Source organism: Pelodiscus sinensis, chromosome 5 (assembly GCF_052426305.1).
Source record: "Pelodiscus sinensis isolate ZL-2025 chromosome 5, ASM5242630v1, whole genome shotgun sequence".
NCBI lineage: Eukaryota > Metazoa > Chordata > Testudines > Trionychidae > Pelodiscus > Pelodiscus sinensis.
The window spans coordinates 101,877,785-101,901,931 of NC_143056.1; the positions used below are offsets into that span (position 1 = coordinate 101,877,785).

The window sequence follows — 24,147 nt, forward strand, 5'->3', positions numbered from 1 at the left end:
CCAACCCTGCCCATCCTGACCCAGTCATTGATAGACCTAATCTTTACCAATTTATTAGTTCTTTTTTGAATCCTGTTAGTCTTGGCCTTCACAATATACTATGGCAAGGAGTTCCACAGGTTATGGAAAAAACACTTTGTTTTAAACTTGCTGCCTGTTAATTTGGTGACCCCCCTAGTACTTGTGTTGGGGAAAGAGCAAATAATACTTCATTTACTTTCTCCAAACCAAATCATGATTTTATAGACATAAATATAAGTCCCTCGGCAAGACTGTTTGCACAGAATTTTTAAACTGTTGACATAGACAATAATTGAACACAATTCTGAAAATCATTTTAAGAGTGTTAATACTTCAAGACTCAGCATAGAAATAGCAGATGAAGGATAATAAACAAAATACTACTGTAAACTAGTTACAGGAAGATGAATATTGATTCAAATTTTACTCTACCATGTTATTTTTGCTGTAACTATATAATTGCATCTTTTTTCTGTGCTATAGTTCTTCTGAAGAGACAGCAGAACTTTAGAGTATTTAATATAGAAGGACCCTATCCTTGGAAACAGCCCTTCTGCGCCCAGCACAGCAAGGGTACAAGGAGCACAACTGGCTTCAAGTAACCTCTGGTTTGGAAGACTCGGGGCTGCTCTAAGTTGAGACATCCCCTTCGCTGAAAACAGCAAACTGCAGCCAAATGGAGCTGCGAGGCTCTGTGGCTATGGACACTCAGATAAATTAAGCATCACGAGCCTGCCAGCTGCTTACCGCGGGGGGGGGGGGGGGGGGGGGGCTCTGATCCATGTAGTATAAGTTTCTAATATGAAGATAGAGAATACCTTTAGAACGCACAATTATATTAGTTATCTTAGCCTGCTTTGTCATACCACTATTTCTTTGTTTTAAATATTTTAAGGGATTTTAAAAATACCAACAACAATTCAAACAATCCTGACAAACTCCAGACAAAATTGCTTTACCATGACCCTTATTTTCCATATGCCCAGTTGCTCCTGCATATATTGACAAACTGAATTAACTTTGACAATAGTTTTCAGAAATGTGTACCTCTAAAAAAAGAGCTGTGACAAAAGATATTTTGCCCCATTTACATTAGCGCTTGCATAACTTTCCAGTACTGGTTCAGGGTCACCATTTGTGAAGACCTTTATCAGCAACTGCTCAATTTTAAAGCATACGAAAAGGTCCTAGAACCACATATACTCTCTCATGTAATTTGTCGTAATGCCAGGAAGACAAAGGATACCACTGCTTAAACCCTTTGTCTCTGCACTTCTTCCTCTAGGAGCTGTAGGAGGAACCCCCTCAGGATTTGATGGAGGTAGGAAACATAACCGCTTTCTAGTTTGCTGATGGGTGTTTAGGCCCAGGGAATGAAAGCTGGCACAGGAGTCTTTAAAGCTGTGTAGCCATGCCTGTTAGGCCTGAAAAAGCTCTGCTCCCTCAAACAGGAGGTCCAGAATGGCCATGGCAATCTGGTGGGAAGTTCAACAGTACTGTGGGAACAGGGATCAGCATCATAACTCAGGTGTACCATGCCTTGTAGATAGAGATCTTGGCATCAAGGACCTGAGTTTTCAACCAGGGACCAAGGCTGCAATGCCAGAATCCTAGGCCACAGTGATGGAGATTGATGCCGGAGGATCACGGAGACCTGCTTTAGAGGGTGGTCCCAAAACCAGCTTGCCTTTAGATGCCAGAGCCTTACCCAAGTCTGTTGCCTGGCTTGGCATCTATGGTGCCAGGTAGCCTACTTGATATTTGGCTGCCAAGACCAATTTGGGCATAGATGGCCCTATAAAGGGCTAGAATTTTGTGCTACTCCTGGGAGTCAGAGGTGGAACCCTGGCTGGGCTAGGGGGTCCAACCACAGTGGTACTCACAAGTGGCTCTATAGTGTTCGTGTGATCCAACACTGATCCTTTGCCCAAAGCTCCTTTCTCCTGCCGTACGGAAGGGCTTTGACTTCAACAACTTCTTAGGCACCGGCGAGGGGAAATGGTGCTGGACAGATTCTGGTGCTGGCAGTGTGCTGCATGCCCATGTTGAAGTCCAATCAAGAAGCAATTGAGGCAGGACAAAGTGCAACCTGCATTAGGAGGGCCCTCTAGCACAGTGTGTTTCTCAATCTTTTTTTTTTTTTTAATACATAAGTACCCCTTCTTCAAAAAAGTAAGTAAATAAATAAATAAAATTAAGTACCCCCCAGTACCTACAGTTTTCAGACACTTTTTTCCTACCTTTGCAACATATTTGTTTAAACAACTTAATCGTAGCCAGGTGGGCGATGAAATTTTTGGGTCTAAAAAGTACAAAAATAATAAAGCGCTGTAAAACTTAAAACAAAAATTCAGTTCTCTCCAAATTTCAGTTGTGTTGACGTACTCCCCAGACTTATCTCAAGTACCCTTAAGGGTACTCCTACCACTGGTTGAAAAAACACTGCTCTAGCAGATATCCCACTCCTTTTGCGCATAAGGGTGACCGTTTTTGCAGCTCCTCCACTTTTTTCTCTGGGACTTCCTCAAAATACTTGAAACAGCTATTGTAGCAATCACTAACAGGCATTGACCAACTGCACAATGAGCATGGCTTTAAGCTGGTGGAATGGGACACGCCCCACTCCAAGACAAAGTCTCAGCTGAAATTTGGAAAGGAGACAGAACAATGGACTGTAAGAACCTCTTCTGCTCTTGTGATTCAAGACAAGGCACTCCGACCAAAAAACAAAGGCAGTAAGAAGGAATTAAGAGGGTGTAAAGAGGGCACCACCTAATATGATGCATGAGCACAGCAATCAAGGGAGTGCCACAGCCATATGTCGGTTCAGGGCAGCCACCTCAGACTCTGCTTTTAGCGGCCACACAGCAGCTACCCCAACCATCCCTATGGATGGGAGGGACCCGAGGAATTATGGAGGCCTGGCATGATGGCAGCAAGGACTGCTCTACCCACCACGACAACAGGAACCAGAGCAGATAACCTGCTTCACTTCACTGTCCTCTCCTGGTCTCGATTTCTCAGCAGTGGCAGGAAGTAAAGTGTACTGACCCCAGGGTGCTCTAATTCCCGCTGCTGAGGAAAAGGAAGGCACAGCAGGCCAGGAGAGCAGTGCCACAAAGCAGAGCAGGTTGCTAGGCCACCCCAGCTCCAGCCACCTGCTTGGTAAGGTGGTGACCCCTGTAGCTGCCACGCCAGGATCCCCATAATCTCCCAGGCTGTGTTGCTTAGGGGGGGGGGCAAGGAGCTGGAGCTTAAGGAAGGGGTGCCGTGAGGGTGATGGCTTCAGCCACAAGGAAGCGCCTGGGGCCTCATGCTCCCCTCGAGACAGCCCTGGCTGCAGCTAACCCTATGGATAGTGGCTAGGCAGAAGTCTGATGACTATGCACTAGGGATGTTAAAATATTGGTTAATTGAATAGTTGAGTAACCTCGTGAAATTTTATAGTTAGCCGACTATTCTATTGTCCCCAGGTCAGCAGCTGCACGGTGCCAGGTGGGAGCTGGTCCACAAGGGGAACCAGTTTAAAAACCAGCTCCCCTCACAGACTGGCTGCCTGTCACCTTGTGCTGCTGCTTCTGAGAAAGCAGCAGCAGCACGGAATGGCAGGGGTCTAAGTTCCTGGACCTGGCACAAGCCAAAACTGAGCTGGGCTGCCTACCCACCTGGCTCTTAATATACTTGAAATGCAGAGCTGAAACGGGGGTAGGTCCCTGACCCAGTGTGAGGTAAGACTGAGACGGGTTGCCTGTCCACTCTGCTCCTAATACACTGTAAATGCAGAGCTGCAGCAGCAGTAGGTCCCAGACCCATCACAAGCCAGGACTGAGCCAGGCTGCTGGCCAACCTGCTAAAAAATGTACTGGCAGGGCAAGAAGGAAAGAGAAACACATGTCATTTATAGCATTAACCTATAAGCTTTTGCTTATCGGTTAATTGTCTACACTATTACATCCCTACCATGAACATGGAGGTGTGCACAGCCACCCACCCCTAGAATAGAACTGATATGAATAAGCACTTGAAGAATTAATCAATTTCAATGACTTCTAAAATGTAATCATTCTGCATTTTTTGGCCACCTGAACAACGAAGTTGGCATTTAAAGTTGGAGGAAGTTTTTAACTAATAAACGCTTAAAAACTTACATCCCTTGGAAAGTTACATATACACTGTTTGTTTCTATAAGAAATTATTCTTGCCCTGAAGAGCTCACAGTCTACAAAAAGTTTGTGCATGTTAATAGAGCCAAACAAGAGTGTTCTCTTCACCCTTGGCAGATACCTTTCACTGAGACAATTCCAAGGTCAAGCAGGTCTTAAAATATTCTTACAGGCCCATTAAGAGTTGGTGGTGGTTTTTTAAAAATGTACTGAGGACACATCTTTGTTTTCCCCCATAACAAGATCTAAATTCTGGGATAGTGAATGACTCATTATTTACAATTTCAGCTCTCTACATTGATGGCAATGTAGTTAGAAAATAAATTATTTTTCCAAAGACAGGCATGCCATATAAATGCAGCAGAGAATTATAGAGGATTGTACTGCTTTTGAATTTTGAAACAATGAAAAAGTAGTAGTTAGACCTCACCCTGTAATTTAGGTTTATTTATTATTTAGTTAGAAATTATACCATTTTCCCACTTGAAAAGAGTCAGCCAGATAAAAATATTAAATATTATAAACTGAATGGAACGTTGAAACAATACAAGTAATTATCTGGAAAAAGTCCAGCATATAGGAAGTGAAACTGCGTCATCCACAACAAAACATAAAACTGATATGCCAGACTTGTGGAATGTTTGTCTCCATATTCAGCTTATAAGAGCAATAACAACCTCAGAGAAGGACAATTCTTAGGGCTTAGTGACTGACTAGCATTACCAGCCTGAAGTACAGCTCAATGGCAACTCTTCCCAGACAGTCACCATTCCCTTTGGAATACCCAGCCAGTGGCTTGTTATTACTTATGTTAGTAGATTTAAAGTAAAGCTCATGCGCCAGCATCTCTAAAAGCCTCCACCACCACATTTTTAGCACTTTCCTTCTTACCACGGTTTCTGACCTGTCAACCTGAGAACAACATCGTGCAATAATGCAGGTAGTATATGGCTGACCGCAGTCCAATACTGATGCAAAAGGGGGTTGGAACGGATATTAACATTGGGGCGCCTTAGTGCTTGTTCTAAAGGATTCATCTTGAAACTCAAATTTAGGTAATATTCTGTAGGAAAAAATAAGGTTCACAATATTTTGAATATCCAGAGAAAAAGCCTGTAGTAAGATAGTGAATTAAAAGTTATCCTGACATAATGATTATTCAGATTCTAGCACAAACTCAAACACCCAGACAACGTATTATTGGTGGGGAGGAAGAAGTCTTGAATTCAAGTTTCTCCATTTAGAGTGATGACAAACTTAATAAACAAGCATAATCTGGAAAATAATTCAGTATTAATATGCATTTTTCATATCAACATGGGATTGTTTAAACATCAGAGCTAGTCACCATTACCTTGGGCTTCTTCCAGTAATCCTGAGGTAGATATCATACAGGAATGCTGGGGCCTTATGGCTTACAGCAATCCAGTAATGATATAAAAGGTGATTGGAGGTTAGATTTACATTGGGCCGTCTGAAGGCCTGTTCGAGAGGATTCCTCTTGAAAGTGGAAATTACATGGTATTCTGAGAAAGAAAAGTTATGTAATAGGTTTTTAACTCTTACTAACGTTATTTCAAATATGAAACTTTTCTAACATTTCTGTCACCCCCCATCAGCTACCAAATTATGAAACTATTCAACTTGAATTGCTATTGGCCTGCCACTTTGTCCCAAGAAGTACTTTGTACACTCATTCCATTGTTTGTTTGTTTTAAACACTGTACTGCACTCCAGCTAATGCTCTGTTCCTCTTTCTTACTTAAAAAACAAACCAACAAACAAACAATATTCAGTCTTCTGGTTGTAAATTTTAAAATAGCTTTGCATGCATATATATTTAGCAATCTTAAACCTAATTTGCAGTACAAATTATTTTAACTTTCCTTTTAATCAGATCATAGGTATATCTAAGCATAGCATTTGACCTGCATTTCAAAAGACATTTTAACAAGTGATTCACATTTTAAAAAACCCTTCCTTTTATTGTGCATTTCTTGCACATACAACACTCAGTGAGGTCAAAAGGAATTTTAGCTGTTAGAGAAATGCAAGACTGGGCACATTTGCTTCAGCTTTCTAAACATCTCTCATTTTTTCCACAATGGTTTCTTCAGAAAAAATGTGTTCTTACCACAAACTAAACTGTGATTTAATTAAAAACCAATAGTTCTCTAATCAACTTGTCTGGAAGATTAAATGGATGAAATTATGTTTTATATATATATAATTTAGTACAGAGATAATTTTAAGATCTACTTTTAAACTACCTACGGGGCAGTTTGTATAGAACGTATACAAATATTTGGAATAAATATTATCCTAACAATAAAAATTCTGCTTAAAACAATAAATATATGCATTAAAATATTAGAAATCTTACAATTTAATGAAATCTTACATTTTCATTTTAAGAAAAGAGAACATTTATTGTAGGTCTGCAATATTTTACTATTAGAAACAGATTAGACTGTAATTGTAAATGTTAAGAATTGCAAACAGATGGCCAAGAGGATTATTTCTCTCTTCAGATAATATTTGATACCTCATGTAACTACTTAAAAGTAAAAATAATGACATGAATCTGACTACTCGAAAGCAAAGTTGCCATCATACCTCTCAAGTGTGCTGCTCTATGCAAAACCCACCTCACTTTCATGCTATTGTTCTATTATTTGTTACTTGTGTTACCAGTAGGGATGTCAATGTTGACATCCGATTAGCCAATAAACCTAATAGGTTAATCTTGTCAATTACATGCATTCTCACACCAAGGGTGGGTGGCAGGGAGGAAACAGCAGCAGAGGCAGCAGCGTTGGATGGCAGGGGGCTTTCCAGGGGCTCCACCCCCAGGGATTATCAAATACTGTAGTCATATAACCAATGAGAATTCATGCAGTTACACAACTACTCAATTACCTGATATCTAACATCCCTAGTTACCACAGTCCTTATGAGCCCCAGTCATGGACCAGGAGCCCACTGTTGTAGGCACTGTAGAAACACAGAACTCCAAGTTCTAGATGCATTTAGCAAGAGTGCTGCTAAACCCAACATCGAATGTTGTGACAACATCAGAGTCTCTGCTGATCCCTCTGAGCAGTTCTTCACTCTACCCATGAACTGAAGGCAGATTAAGCTGACGGAACAATTAGGAAAGCAAATAGGACTCCCACATTTTAGATGAAGGTGGGACCAGGAAAATAAACAGTGAATGGAGGAAACAGAGGATAAAATTAAGAAGTGATGGAATACTTCAACTATGCAGTGTATCACAGGGGAATTTCTGATTATAAAAATGCTAATTTTTTAAAATCAGTGGTCTCAAGTTCTTAGAGAAAAAGTTACTCAAGTTGCTAACAAAAAATTTCTAGAAATACATATTAGCTAATGGCCACATTGTGGGTCTTTCATTATTTCATACTTTTTTCTATTGACGTTTAAAGAGAACACATATAGAAAGAATGCAGCATACCAACTTCACCCCAGTGGAAAGGATTGGTGCCACCTGTTGTGCAGTTGTACACCATAATGTTTCTTGGTCTGAAAAAATCAGATAGAATTAGTTAAAATTAAAATTTGTGACAATAACCCAAACCAGAATCATGTATCCAAATCACTCTTATCCCCTGAATTTTGGAGTTTGGATAAAGTGGAGACCAACCAACCACCATAATTTTATCTCCACACTGCTCATGTTTTTCTTTCCAGCAGTTCTGTCTCTCATGAAACAAATAATTAAGCTTTAACTCTATAATATTTATAATTTAAACTGACTGCCATAATGAAGGAATTTCCACTCCCTTGTCTACAGTATTGCATAACTGATTAAATACACTATCAGATACTGTCCAGATACAGACTAGATTGGGCTAATAGGTTGAATCCTAAATTCCATAGTACTGTGGGAAAAACAATTAATCTACTAGCAGTTAAACGGATGGTTAGGTTTATAGAAATATTACACAACCCCTCTTCAGGCTAATTAAAAATGAACTGCACTGTCACCTGCTATACCTATTAACTCCAGAATACCAAGCAGCAGCCAGTGTTGTGTTGACAACTACATCTACTGGAACAAGATCTGCAACTGCACTGTTGGAGGCTCTCATTGTTCGAAGAATTCCTTTTCCTGCCTTAAATAACAAAAATGGAAGACACCAATAAAATACTGAAAGGTTACACATTATTTGAAAAGACATACTTGTCTTAAAATGTTTACTTACCGCAATAAAGAGACCACTGGGCCCATTAAAGTTATCAATCCATCCCTATTGGGTAAAAAACACCAAAAGCAATCTCAGTTGAAATTCACTGATTTCAACATATTTCACAAACATTTATAGTTACCATTCAAGCAGACAACATATTACTTCCCTATTCCTACTTAAGTTACAAATATAAATGTGCTTTCATTTGAAACCACTATTGCATACCTGTGACAGAGCTTTAAACAGCTGCTACAACTGCAGCCAAAGAGCTACACACAATTTAGCTAGCTCCTCAAAATGAGCTGCTGCATATTATGAAATAAACGATAGGATTAAAATAATTTTGTAATGCACATTTATAGTTCAAAGCAAGTTTCCTAGCAGTAGCTATGAAGTGAAGTCATACTTTGCCCAGAAAATCTTTTCACAATTGGAAAGCAGCTAAACAATTGCACTGTCCATTATTATATTTCCTTCCATTTTCTAGAGGTAGGATTCTCTCAATATGTAGTGCCCATATTCAGTACCAAAAAGGAAAGCCATCTCTGATTTTGGTGATCTGTACGGACTTGAGAAATCAACTTATCTTGGCACACATTTTCTCCTGAGTTAGGAAAAGTGCACCAAAACCAATCACAAGAGGACCATCCCACACCAAGAGAAACTTCAGGTAGCAACTGCTATAGCAACCCCAAAACACTGTCTTTTCTATGGCTGTCATGTAGGGTGGCTACAAACAGAGGGTGCGTCAGGGCATCTGGTTGAAGGGAAAATGGATCTATAAAGACATCTCCAGAAAGAGGAAGCAGAAAAGTGGCATAAGCAAAAATAAAAAAAATCCAGGTCTTATATGTGTTTTAGTCTCTTAGAAGTCATGGGAAGTAACTGATGAGAGAAACTTCAAAGAGCTTCAGTGTACCCATAAAGAACTTAACTGAAGTCAAAATTACTTTAGGCTTTCTTATCAGAAAAAGTTTTAGATGAACAATTAAAAGCGTAACGTTTGTGTATATATATAGAATAACACCATATTGATTCCACTAGTTCTAATTAAATATATTCTCCCTGTGTTTTAACAAATATTGTTTAATTCACTTGATAGGCCCATATATTCCAGAGGTAAGAGTAAGTTATCCTTTAAATCAATGGCTTTCTTACATAAAAGCTGTCAACTAAACAAGGCAGTTTTATAACTCAGGTTGCTATCCACAAGTGACAAATTTTCACCTCTGATTTCTATGGAGTGTTGAACTAGCTCCCTACCAATATAGACCTAGCAAGGATAAGGTACAGGACTAGAAATATATGGAAGTATATAGATTGTAGAATATTCCGTGGGAAGCTCAAAAGACTTACAGGGAAAGGCTCCTTCCAGCTAGCACCAACAATCGATGGTCGTATAATAGCTATGTTTAATTTTGCACCTTCCTGCTGCACAACATATTCTGCTAAGGCTTTTGTATATGTGTAAGTATTAGGCCGGTCTCCTATCAGTTTCGGAGTAATGTCATTCACTAGACCATCATCCATCCACCTAAAGAATCAAAAGAACAAAGTTTTAGTTACTCTACAATTAACTTAAAGGAGTATAAGAAAGAAAGAGAAATTGGAAAAATAACTTATCAAGCAAAATACTTTGACTCATTTCTTTTAAAGCAACAAAAATAAGACAAACTGAAGCTGTAAAGTTCCACCAGAAGCAATGTAAACAAAGACAGCAAGGCAAAGAATTCTGCTGTAGTGCTTATCGGTAAATTTTTTTACAAGTTGTATTCAGCAGAGATTTGGAAGTAATTTACTCCTGCCACTTCAAAATTCTGTAAGAGTACATCTAGACTTAAGGGGAAGGTTGACTTAAGATACACAACTATGTTAATTACATAGATGGAGTCGCCGCATCTTAAATCACCATCTATACAGCGGGAGGCCGATGGGAGCAAACACTCTCGTTGGCTTCCCTTATGCCTCATGAGGAGCAGGAGTACTGATGCCAATGGGAGTGCCTTTTTAGTTCCAATTATTGGTCTTCACTAACTCACTAAACCAAACCCTGGAAGATCAACCACAGCGGCGTTGATCTTCCATGTAGCGTAGACATGGCATAACAGCCCTAATGTCCAACACCAGATCAGTAGCAACTTTGAAAAATCAGCGTGTTGGGTTTTAAGAGATGCTTAGCACCAATTTTCACTAAAGTGGACAAAAGTAACACCTCTAAAAAATAAGTCCTCAGATAAATCAGAACTTTTGACACTGGTGTGGCAAGCATATATGTAGGTTATACAATAGTGAGGTTTAGCAGATAACTTACACCAAGCTCAGTTCTGAAATCTGCAGTTCCTTGAGATTTCACTAATTACAAATGGTTTCCTTTCTTTAGAAACCAAAATGCTGGATTTTATGAGAAGCAAAATTAAGAGTTGAACAATACTAGGATTTAGCCCTTAACTGTTCACTTTGATTATCTAGAACAGCCTTTGGTTTCTTGAAATTAATGTCAAACCCTTCTTTCAGTACAGTTCTTCTACCATTTACTCACCTCCAGTGTGAGGGCTGTTTAATAAACAATTTAGCCTTATTGGTGCAAACTTTCTAAACGCCAACGTAGAGGCACACTTAAAACAGATTTAAAAATTACTTGCCCCAACGCAACATGGGTACAAGCATAATTTAAACTTTCAAGTGTACTTAAAAATAAGGGCTTGCAATGGCATAGTTTGTTATTCTGCTAAAAATATTCTTATATAGACCAACCCCAATATGTTTAGAAACATTTTGCAATGCGCTCTAGAAACTGAAGTTTATTTTATGAATCTAGTTAAAAAACCTGATTTTTGGAGGAAGAATTTAGGATTTTTTATTAAACAGCAATATAAAAAGAAAATACAAATCTCTTTGATCTATAAAAGATCTCTCAAAAGCAACAGATCATTGTACAAGAAAACCACAACTGAATGCACATTTCCAGTGGTTTATAGTTCAAAGACAGTGATACAAAGATTGACAGGACAAAATAATGTGATACCCAGTAAAATCCCAAAACTGCTTGCAAACTTAAAAACTACTTTTTGTTTTTATTTTAAACAAGCAAGATGACTGGGAAATAGCGTGCATCTTTGATACATCATTAGTGAACTTAGTCCATTAATTATAGCTGAAGAGACAGCCATTTTCAAGATTTCATATTGCCACATTTTTCTGCCTACCCCCCTTTCTCCATACATGTCAACTATAAACATTAAGTCATTTCCCAATATTCTTGGTTCTTCCGTGATTGTGTTAAACAGTTTTTTTTCCCCAAACAACACAGCACGCAAGATGAACTAATCAGCCCTCCTATAACTATAGGGTCATACTGAGTAAAATCATACTAGGCGATATGTAACGAAAGCTTGTCTGCACACTGACCTGTGTTCTCACAGATTTACTGAATGCTGCAGGTTCCCCACCTGCTGCTTTCACTTGCAGCCCAATATAGGTTCAAGTGGCCTTCAAAAAGCGACTCACTTTTACCCACACTCAGAGCATATTTGCAGTATGCATGCATAGGAGAGCATGTTGCACTGCCAGACAAATGACTCCATATCCTCTTCTCTTTTTCAGTTCTCCCAATGCTTTATTCCACATCCTGAAGTGTTTGCCCTTCTTGGATAACTGCTTGCAGAATTCAACTCTTTCCAGATAATTTTGGTTGGTCTGCTACTGCATAAACTACCCCAAGTCCTCCTCTAACTACAATACTCAAGTAACATTGAAGGCATTGGTTTCTGGATCTGCATTTCTGAAAAACAATCTATTTTCAACCAATATATAGCTCCCATAACTACTAATAGATGTATAAGTGTTCTGTTAGCCAAGTACCTTGTTCCTGTGCCAAAAAATGATCAATTATTCTATATGACAATACTTTCAGTTTACCTGAGAACACATATGTATATGATGTAAAGCCCGTATCATAATCTGGTCTAATTAATTCCAGATATTTTTCAGGGGAGTCACATCAAAAAAGGCCATATGACATTTCTGCTGGCTATTATATCTAGTGATATTTAGTGTCAAATCATTAGGCTCCAACAGAACCAGCGGGGTTTTTTGTGATGGTACTGCACAGAAAGGCATACCATCACCTATTTTCCCAGCCCACAGAAAAGGAATGGGATTTCCCCCGTGTGTTCTGGCACCTATTTTCCTGGGGTGGTTTGGCTCCTGCTGGAAGCCTGCCCAGAATATGCAGCTTTTTTTTCCTGGCTCCCAGCGCAGCACTGTGGCTCTTAAAGGGGCTGCGACCGCATTTTGGCCCTCAGGGGTTTTTTTTGGGGGGTGGGGGGGAAGCTGAACAAGTTTACCCCAGAATACCGGCACCTCTTTTTTTTTTTTTTTTTTAAACACACAAAAAAAGCACTGAACAGAACTATGGGCTGAAACCGTTACTGGAACATAATATACACTTCAGTGAAGTGTGGAATTTTTTATTTTTACTGATGGTATGTTCCTAAATTTATCTTGTGACATACAACATTTCATCTGAAAAATATGCATTCTTCTTCCTTTCTTTCCACACAATGCTGAGACCTTTCATTGAATAAGCAATTTCTATTGTATTTCAAAGTATTTTTAATTAAATATTCCCAGAGTTACTTACACATTTAAATAATTGTCATGCTGAAAGATACTTCTCTAACCTTCCCAGTCTGAGGAACACAGGAGTAACTGCCCTTTATACATAATGATGCATGGTAGCAGGATTTCCCAATGTCAACGTTAAAAATTAAGATGAAGTTACTTATGAGACCAGGTACCAAATGCACACGGTATTTGATATGCATTTGTACACAGGATAAAAGGACTTACATCACTTAAAGTCACCAATTTTAATCATGATTTGAATCAGGAAATCAGCAAAAAATGATTTAAATTTATTTTAATCATCTTTTGCATTTTAGTTATTTTTCCCTAAAAAAAAATTTTTAGTCTTCTGGTTGGTAACCATTAGAATATGAGATTTCCAACTACCTTTATTTATTGCAATTAACTTTAATTAGCTTCAGCCTTTATACTTTTTGGTGGCCAGAAGGTGACTATATTTAAGTACACATTTAAACTAATTATATAGCTTAACATATTTAGTCTTAATTTTTTACTTTTTATTATATTAAGAATTGCATCAAACTTTTTTTTTTTTTACACTTGATTAAAAAAACACAGATGACTTGTGTCAAACTCCATATGCAGAGAAAGTGACATTCAATTAAAATACACTAACCTTTTAAAATTGTTTCAAATAAACTATCACAAATGCACCTTTACCTAAAACTAAAGTTTATTAAAAATTATTTGAAACTGATTATTAAACAAAGGAATAGCTATCTGTAGGTAGTAAGCTGAACTTGAAGGGGCTAAAACACTTTAGAACTAGGATCTCTCATCCTTTCATACCTCCATTTTATGCATGAACTGGAAGACAAAAAAATGCTTTCCTTTTTTTAAATTCCCAGTTTAATTTTATATAAATTGGTCAACACTGAACTAGCTGCATAAAGAGAAACAGAAATTAACCCATGCCTTCAGATTCAGATAGGTAGTCTTTCTACAAGCCTTTCTTAGTGTTCCAAAATAAAGAAAAATGTAAAAGCCTTCCTGCAAAAATGTTTCTTCCTGTACCACAATATTTCTATGACCTCAGCTTTTTTTAAAAAAGTAATTATATCAAGGTTACTTGTGTACTCCTTAGATTCTACCCACTGCCATTCACCACCTTACATTTTAGAGATCAAGTTAGGAGCCAATTAATTAGATCCCAGGCTGGGAGCTAACCCTGCTGTGACGTTCTCCCACTTAACTAATTGACTAGTGGATGGAAAATCGATCGACTAGTCGATTAAACTAAATTTAACAACCCTAATTTGAACTTTAAGTTTTGTTATATTTCATTTCTATGCTACGCTACAGACATTTAACTTTATACAGAATTGCTAAATAGACACTATCTTTTTGTATAGGATTACTTGAGGGAGTTTTATAGGATTGCCAGTGCTTGGGGTTTTAAACTTTTGGCATCTATTTATATGTCTAGTTTGATATAGCGACCATTTATTATCAGAGGGGGAAATACTCTGCATGGAAAAATAGAGTGATATTTGTCCTTACTTGAGTAAATGACCTAAAGTAAGTCACAACCTTCCTATACCTTAGTTTCCACTTTTGTAAAATGGAGATAATTGCCTCATCAATGTGTGTAGTTTTTTTGTATTATGCTTTTCAAAGCCTTTTATGCTGTTAATAGTACTGGAGAAGAGCAAAGCAGGTGGGTATGGATTAGTCGAGGAAAAAATATAAAGATTCAAAACATACCCTAAAGAATCTATCAGTTTCTTGGGGTCAACAGGGGGTGGATATATGATTTCTTCAATGTGCTTTCGATTGCAATATGCATATGCTGTTGAAACATGTATGAACACCTCCAAATTCTTCATTTGCTGGGCCAAGATGATGAGCTGTTGTGTGGCAATCACATTTAACTGCACAGCATCTCTGTTGAAGAAAATAGACAAATGAAGAAGAGTAAGTATGGTAGAGAATCATAAACTGAGGTGAAAAGTCCCATGTGGGGACTATTCACATTCTCCCACATCTTATTCAGTTAATGTTTAGATGTGCCTAATAATGGCTTGCACTACTGTCCTTGAAAGACTTTCAGTCTTAGAATCTGTAACACTGAAATCCACAACATTTCCTAATACTCAGCCTAGTCTTCACTAATTTCAATCTCAGTTTCTGGTTGTGCCCCTACATGGGCCATCTAAAATTCCTCAGGTTACATGGCAGACACCTAAGTCAAGTTATACAAGTTCATTTTCCTAAAACAAAAGCCTTCTCCATTAAAAATAAGGGAGCGAAATAACGACAATCTGTAACTGCTAGCTTCTCTTGCTTTCTTCTCATCTGACCCTCACATGTAGTTATCTATTGATACTGGGTAAGACACCATATCTCAACCTGTAGAACTATCCACATCAGGCTGTCAACACACCAACCTAAACAAGATCTGCCCTGGTCAATACTTCAACTGGCGGTCCCCAAAGACTTCGTGTCAGCAATTCAGCAGGCGACACACCCACCCACCCCACCCACCCACATTCATGCTGGCAGTTTGGAGGCAGGCTGCAAGTGCAGTGTAGATTACTTCTGATTTCACAAGTGGCTGGAATGATGGCCAGTTGTCAGCTTCCCAGAGACTCGGATATAAGGTTCCTTCAAATCTGCAGGAGGCTTTACTTTCTCTGGGCCGGACCCAGGCTTCTACTGTGCTGTTGCATCTTGTCCAAGAGAGATTTCTTGCCACTCATCAGTTAATTTATCCTCTTTGCAGGGTCTTTGTTCGTCATAAAAAGTTACAAATCATAAACTGTCTTTTCATTGGGTTTCTCATTCACACTTCCACACTCATTCCACAGATTGCACACATTCATAAAGATACATTAAGAAATATGGTTCTTAGGCAAAGCATGGCCTCGAGTAACAAGAAACCTAACTATAAATTGCATTGCTTGACATACCAAAGAATATAACAAGAAGGCATAATAAAGAGCTTAACGTAAATCATAACTGAGAGCTAGGGTGAAGGGAAGGGGGAAAGCAGAGAGGTACGTTCAGCCAGCTAGACGCCAGGGGAGGAGAAGGCAGGGAGTCATACCCAGTTGGCTACAAGCACTGACTCAGATGGTAGAGTATCACCTTACCCTTAAGAATCTGTGCCAATAAACAACCTCAAAGCAATACTGCCCCAGTGCACCCTTTGTCCGGGTTTGTTCCTCAGCAGGTCTGAGGAACTGCAACAGTGCTCAGGTAATAACCCAATATGATATGGTTGTGTTTGGTTCTTAGAAGGGGAGTAGGATGGGCATCATGTTATTCATGGGGTGTCTTGTGCAGGAGCTCCGGGGCGAGAAAGCCCCGTTCGTAAGCTGCTCTGGTGCCCCTGGTCTGCTGGAGACCGTCTCCAGCAGACCAGGGGCACCGGGCGGGTTCCCGCGCTTCTGAGGCTTTGCCAGACCCAAGCCTCAGAAGCGCGGGAACCCGCCGCTGCTGCCGCTCCAGTCCCGGTGCCTGTGGTCTGCTGGGGACGGTCCCCAGCAGACCACAGGCACCGGGACTGAAGCCGCAGCCGCGGGGGGGTCCCGCGCCTCTGAGACTTTGCCAGAGCAAAGCCTCAGAGGCGCGGCACCCCGCTGCCGCTGCGGCTCTGCTCCCTGTGTCCCTGGTCTGCTGGGGGGGGGGGGGGGCGCGGCTAGTGTGCCTCCCCCCCCCAGCAGACCAGGCTTTTGTTTTGGACCCTGGAGCAGAGCAGCTGGGGCGCTGCCGATTGGTCCTGCAGCGCCACTCTGGGCACTACTGGACCAACCCGGCAGCACCCCAGCTGCTCTGCCCCAGGTCCTGATTCAGCCGCTGCTGGTCAGTTTCAGCAGTGGCTGAATCAGGACGCCTGGGGCAGAGCAGCTGGGGTGCTGCCGGGTTGGTCCAGTAGCGCCGAGGAGCGGTGCTACTGGAGCAACCCAGCAGCACCCCAGCTGCTCTGCCCCAGGCATCCCCAAGTCAGCTGCTGCTGAAACTGACCAGTGCTGACTACAGGAAGCCCGAGGCAGAGTTGCTCTGCCCCAGGCTTCCTGGAATCAGCGCTGATCAGTTTCAGCAGCAGCTGACTCGGGGAAGCTTGGGGTTCTTAAGTTGAATCTGTATGTAAGTCAGAACTGGCGGTCAGTTTCAGCAGCGGCTGAATCTGGACGCCAGTTCCGACTTACATACAGATTCAACTTAAGAACAAACCTACAGTCCCTATCTTGTACGTAACCCGGGGACTGCCTGTATTCACCTTTATTCAGCACTGGTGAGGCCAAAACTGGAGTACTGTATCCAGTTCTGGGACCCTCACTGTTCTCAGTGGTGACCAAATGAGGAGGAATGATATTTTGATATTTCCCTAGGAGGGTGGTGAAGTACTGGAATGGGTTACCTAGACAAGGAGTGGAACCTCCATCCCTAAAGCTTTTAAGTCCCAGCTTGACAAAGTCCTGTCTGGGTTGATTTAGTTGGGATTGGTTCTGCCTTGGGTCAGGGACTGGACTTGATGATCTCCTGAGGTCTCTCCCAGCCCTAGCATTATGTCCCCACTCCAGATGGATTTTTCAGCTAAGGCCTCTGTAAACCTAGCTCTTTAGCTAATTCTCATGTTGGAGACATAAGAGGCCTACCTAATTACAGGAATTTGTGGGAAGGCAGTATTAAAAAGTGACTTGCTCATTTTTGTCATAGCACATTCCTAGAAGGCCACAATCAGTATACCACAAGGGCTGTGTCTACACTGCAGGGTTTTTGCGCAAGAAGCCTTTTGCGAAAGAGTTCTTGCACAAAAACATGTCCAGACCTCAAAGCGCATTGCAAAGGCGATGTGCTTTTGCGCAAGAGAGCATCCACGCTGCATGGACACTCTTGCGCAAGAAAGCTCTGATTGCTATTCACAGAATGGCCATCAGAGCACCAGTGCTTTTGCCAATAGGGGTTTCTTGTGCAAAAACCTCTCCAGAGCGTCCACACCTGCCTTTTTGCACAAGAGCTATAGCGCAAAAAAGGAGTTATTCCTCATGAGGAGAGGAATAACTCTACCAGTGAAAGCCCTCTGTTCTGTCGATTTTCTTGAATAAAAACGCGCTTGAGGTGTGGACGTTCCACCGGTTTTCATGCAAAACCGATCGTTTTTACACAAAAACCTTGTAGAGTAGACAGCCTACAAGTCAGAAATCAGGGTTTCCTAACCTTCCTTTTGGTCTTCTATAGCCAAGTCTCTCTCCCTCCTCCATCCCAATTGAAAAGAGGTTTCTCCTATAGCAATCTTTTCCTAAGCAAAAAAATACGCTAACATTTCAACATTAAAAACCTTTATGCTAAAAATGAATATACCTATCTCTTTTGATGGTGTTAGTCCTTTTCTTCTACAAATTTATTTTTCTTAAGCCAGGGGTGGAGAACCTTGCTTGGTTCAGCTGGGGGCTGCACACAAGGGGAAAAAAACAAAAAACAAAAAAAAACCCAACCTCTTCATTGATGTGGCAACTCCCCACATGCCCGTTGCATACCACCAGACCTAGAGAGGCCCAGGCTAGTAGATTCTGTGTGCACAGACCCATGGGGTGGGGGGGGGAGGGGAGAGGAGAGAGAGATGAAGCACCAGCATAAGCTCCCAAATGCTAGAGGCAAGGGAGCCTTGGGGGTCGGATCCAGGCAAGCCAGGGGCTACATCCAGCCCCCGGGACCTCAGGTTCTTCACCCCGGTCTTAAGCATTCAGTAGTTTTCCCTCAATCTAATCTCAGAAGCATTCCTAGTAGTTCTCTCCTCACTCTTCCCCTTTTTTTTCCTCCCCATACACACTGCTTTGTACTGCTGCTATTCCCCTCTGTCATAACTTTCTCCTTCTACACCACTACCACACATTTTCTTTCTTCCGCTGCACTCACCCTTAAGCATATTTTTGATTCTCTGACCCCACTGTCAAGTGAAAAAGCAAAGGCTAGAATTTTATCCTTACACCTTCAGGAGGAGAACATTTTTCCCCCTCAGTGAACCCTTACCTGTGACCCTGAAATTACACAGATACATGTTCTGTATGAGATGATTCATAAAATGGGTGCTGATTCAGTTCAAATGCATCTTAATCTGACCCATCCACATTCATTTATTACCTACCAGCTACACTTATATCAGGGGCCATCACAGCAGGAGTACACAGGACACATGAAGGTTGTCAAGGCCAGTACAAGCAACAACATTACTTAACTTGCTCTGTCTTGTGCCTGTGTCAAGCCTAGGACCAGGCACAGATCTCCATATCGGTTTTTCTACGTATCCTTGTTTTCTTAGAGAAGCAAAAGAAAAATTGACCACATACGCAGTGATGTCCAGCACACAAAATTAAACTTTAAAAAAAAATCCATTTTTTTAAATAATATTTTGCAGGTGTTATTTTAAAGCTGGTGCCTTTGCAGAATACACTAATATAATTCAGCTACTTTAGTTTTCTTCATATCAAGCTTTATACTCACCTTAGCGTTTCATTGAACCTGACGGTAGCAGCACAATGGAATACAATATTAATGCAGTCTATGAGCTTTTCTTTGTCCTGTTCACTAAGGTCCAGTTCAGATTGCGTAAGTTCACTAGTAACTGCAATTATTTTCTCTTTAAATTCAGGCTGTTCATCCCTTAACCTGTCAAAGAGCTGTCAAAAGAAAATCAGGTCTAAAAATTAAAATTCACAATGATTTTAAGAAGTGAGCTGTTTAATTTACGTAGCAGAAGGGATATCTATACATATTTCTGCCTATAAAATGGAGTTGTACTTCTTCAAATATAATGCATATATGAATTGAAATTTTGCCATCATATTTTTAATATCAACATGAGCTGGGACTGGTAAATTATGCAATTGGCAGAGCAGCCAATGGATTATGCAGGTCATTCCAAGTTAATGGTAAAGCTGAACATGCATGATGCATATTTTTAAAATTTTCTTTGAGCTATTTTTTCCTGTCCTTAAAGCTAAGTTTGTTTAGGTCTCGTAAGTCCATATACTCAGGACTCCAACAGAGTCAAAGACAGCCTCTAAAAATTAACTGAAGTAGCTGTAATTAACTTACAGTCTATCATATCTGGCCCTTTCAGAGTTAAAAACACCACATTCCAGGCTATTTTTCACTGTATACTACTCATTTCTAGACCTACAGTACTCCAAACATCAGTCTTTAATTCCATGAATTAGGTCCAGAAGATGTGTTGCTGACCCAAGAATGAACACACTGCCATGATGTGATTCTGAGGAAAGTTTCACAGCTAAAAGGACACACGCTGCTCTTGCAGGTCGTTTCAAAAGACACATGAAGATTTAACAAAAAGGACTATATAGCACTTTAAAGACTAACAAGATGGTTTATTAGGTGATGAGCTTTCGTGGGCCAGATCCACTTCCTCAGATCAAATCTTCCACTATTTCATCTGAGGAAGTGGGTCTGGCCCACGAAAGCTCATCACCTAATAAACCATCTTGTTAGTCTTTAAAGTGCTACATAGTCCTTTTTTTTGTTTGTTTCACCTACACCAGACTAACACGGCTACATTTATATCAGGAAGATTTAAGATTGCTAAAGGAATCTGAAAGTCAGAATAAGTCCTCATTTTTCATCTGCCTACTAAATTGGGCTTTTAAAGAGGCACAATAAATGTGTTAATCACATCTGTATTTTTTCACATGGATTACCATCATCTATTTGGTGTATTACATACAAATACAAAATCCTTGTCTCCCCCGACCCATTAGATGTCCAGGAAATTTACAGGGGCAAACCAACTAACAGTAATGGATGTTCCATAGGCCACGTTTTAATACATCAGTGCAACAGAACCTTAGCATTTATGTCAACATCCCAGTCAGACATGAAGTTTGATTTAAAATTACCAACAATTTGAACAGAACACCATTATCAAAATGTTTTAATCCAACATCACATTAACAAAAATGCAAGAAGCCTCCAGTAAGGTACCAACTATTACTGAAAGTATTGTTTGTAGACTGAGCTTTCAAGGTTGTGTTTCACATGAGAAGGGGGCATAATTTGATTTAACTTTGTAAAACAAATACTGGTGAAATAAGCGTACGCTGTTCAAACACAGGTTAGGACATTCTGGTCTGGCACCCTCGGAACCTGACCGGTCACAATCAAAAGTATTTGCCAGACCAGGAAAGGTCCCTTCCCTCATGGCCCATGCTACCCTGCTGATGTCCCAGTCCCCGGGGGCTCTCTAGTTGCTGCCAGGGGGGCCAGAGCGCCACAGCTGGAGCTCTGCGGACAGGGATGAAGCGCCACAGCTGCCTGGCTCTGCAGTTGTCCCTGGAGCTCCTTGGCCACTAGGGCCAGAACTCCTCATCACCTCCCCTCCAACCCTTCCCTGGCCCCAGGACTCCTGGCTAAGTCACCCCTTCTCTCCCCACCCCAGACCTCCCTGTTCCTGGGCTCTGTGGTCCAGGAACATCCACTGTCCTGCTGGACCACAGATATTGCCCGACTAGAGTGTCCCAGTTTAGGGATGCACAACCTGTACTACTTTGGGGCATACTAACACTGTGTTTACACTTACAAACTTGACCCTATAAGGTTAGGAGCAGCATTACTCCTCAGGAAAGAAGGAGGAACCAACATTAACTTCAGCAGCTCTGAAGCTCGATGTGACAAGCTTGGCAATGTGAATAAGTCATCTAGAAAAACTGACCATATGCAGCTAAATTCAATGTAAAGTCCTATTGTAGGCCAAGCCTAAGCTTCAACTTCTAAACAATCAAGCAAATCTCTCATTCAGGGTTTTACAGTGTTGGGTGCATGACAGCTCCAAAGAACACTTTACATACCAGTAGTCGTTCAAAGAGACACAATACTTCCACTCCAGGCTGTAAGTGAAGTTTCAAGGTGCTTTTAAATTCACTAGAATCAGATTGGTTTGAAAACTGATATGCTTTATTCAGAGCTGGAACAGGCTTTGTGGCGTAAATTTCATGGGTATCCTGACACATGACCACCCCAAAATGTTCAGAAGATGTTTGTTCAATGTATGCCACAGACTCAAAGCAATAGCTGATGGGTACCGTTCAGAGAAGAATGTGCAAAAGGGGAAGATTCTCTCCTGGCACAAGCTAACACACAAGGCCAGGGTTGAGACAGAGAACTAACTGGGTGGCCCACAATATGATAGTCACAAAATGTTGAGATCAGGACAGGGAGGTGAGAATTGACAGGCCTGGGAGTATGACTTAAAAAAAAAAAATAAACAAACCTGGAATTGTGGTGCAAACCACAAGACTGGCAGAATCAGTCAAACTGAAAGGATGGTGGACACTGCACTAATTCAGTTGAAGAGACTAGAACATGTAGGCTTTGAAGGGTGTGGCACAATGCTACAACTCGAGCAAAGAGTGGAAAATGAGCAAGTTCACTGTATGCCTCACAGCACACCAAGACTGAGATGGGGCACCCAAAACTGTCTCTCTCTGCCCGTGATTTAGTGCTGGCATCTAAGGAGAACACCATGGAAAATAATTCAGCAATTCACATCTCAGCAAACTATGCGCAACAGCAAATCATCTGGGGTTTTTGACTGAAGATGCATTTCAGGATTGCCCTTTTCCATCAGGAAAAGGGAACTTATGATTTCCTCCATTACCCATTCCTATGGGGAAAAAGGGTAAACAACCACTTCTCCCCACAACTGAGCCCCAATGTCAAGTAGAAACCGAGGCTCCTCTCATTTAGGGACCTTGTTCCTGCCTTGAGTGGATAACCTGTAAGGATATCTATCTATTAACAGGGCTCACCGATCCACGGAAAGCCCCACTCGCCAGCCGCGCTTTCCAGCGATCTGCACATGCACAGATCGCCTGAACCCGGCTCTTCCGGGTTGCAATCTACTTGCCACAGGTGAGTAGATTGTATTATTTGTCGAGCCCTGTCTATTAACTACTGCCTTCCAACAAGTTCTTGAAAGTGTATTGGAGACGATTTTTTATTTCAGAATGCAGAGGAATTTACCAGGGGAGAGGCAGTTTTAGGTTTGATTTTGACAAATGAGGAGGAACTGGTTGAGAATTTTGAAAGTGGAAGGCAGCTTAGGTGAAAGTGATCATGAAATGGTAGAATTCGTCATTCCAGGGAAAGGTAGGAAAGAAAAAAACAGCACAATATAATGGATTAAAAAAAGGCAGATGTTAGCAGACCCCAGGAGTTGGTAGATAAGATCCCATAAGAAGTAAATTTAAGAGGAAAAATAGTTGGAGTGTTGGCAGTTTTAAAAAGAGACTTTATTAAAGAATCCTAGAACACTAGAACTGGAAGGGACCTCGAGAGATCATCAAGTCCAGTCCCCTGCCCTCAGGGCAGGACCAAGCACCATCTAAGCATCCCTGGCAGGTGTCTGTCCAACCTGCTCTTAAACATCTCCAGTGATGTAGATTCCACAACCTTCTGAGGCAATTTATTCCAGTGTTTAACCACCAGGACAGGTAGGAAGTTTTTCCTCATGTCCAGCCTGCAGGGCCCTGAACACAAGCCTCTCAGCTCAAGCTGAAGCACTGATGCTGACTCCTGTGGTTTTTGCAGACAGTCTTGCCATATTAAACACTGGGATGCCTTTTTTATGGATTCTGTGAGACATCTGGCCATGCCTGAATTAACCAGTAACCCTGTAGCACAAGAGCAAACTATCCTACTGAATTGAAAAGACAGGAAGACTGACAAGAAAACAATCTGGCTTACCCAGGAGATCTTCACTTATCAGAAAGAGGAATGGAGGTCAAATTACAAAGAATAAGTGAACAAACAACACGTATGCAGGGACAAAATTAGAAAGACCAAAAGCACAAAATGAGATTTAACTAGTCAGGGACATAAAGGGTAACAAGAAAACAGGCTAAAAATTACTTTGATAAGTTAGGAGTCTTCAAGTCAACCAGGGCCAGATGAAATACATCTCAGAATATTCAAAGACTTCAGTGAGGAGATAGGAGACATTAGCAATTATCTTTGGAAGATGGAGATTCCAGAGGACTACAAAATAGGCAAATATAGTGCTAAGCTATAAAAAGGGAAATAAGGACAACCCAGGGAATTACAGACAGGTCAGCCTGACTTCAGTACCTAGAGAAATAATTAAACAATTA

The 24,147-nt window shown here is 40.8% G+C and overlaps 1 protein-coding gene across 3 annotated transcripts in view; it reads right to left on the reverse strand.

The window, feature by feature from the left end:
* The window catches only part of FAR1 (fatty acyl-CoA reductase 1), a 65,885-nt gene that overhangs the window by 18,795 nt on the left and 22,943 nt on the right, over window positions 1-24,147 (reverse strand). For 2 of the 3 annotated variants that reach the window (XM_075927847.2, XM_075927845.2), the window contains exons 3-9: window positions 19,490-19,665; window positions 14,747-14,926; window positions 9,752-9,929; window positions 8,411-8,455; window positions 8,193-8,320; window positions 7,660-7,727; window positions 5,539-5,710 (exon numbers count right to left, since the gene is read on the reverse strand). In XM_075927847.2, coding sequence (XP_075783962.1) covers window positions 5,539-5,710; window positions 7,660-7,727; window positions 8,193-8,320; window positions 8,411-8,455; window positions 9,752-9,929; window positions 14,747-14,926; window positions 19,490-19,665 — 947 coding nt within the window. The remainder of the gene's footprint in view (window positions 1-5,538; window positions 5,711-7,659; window positions 7,728-8,192; window positions 8,321-8,410; window positions 8,456-9,751; window positions 9,930-14,746; window positions 14,927-19,489; window positions 19,666-24,147) is intronic. The other variant, XM_075927846.2, reaches the window with a different exon arrangement.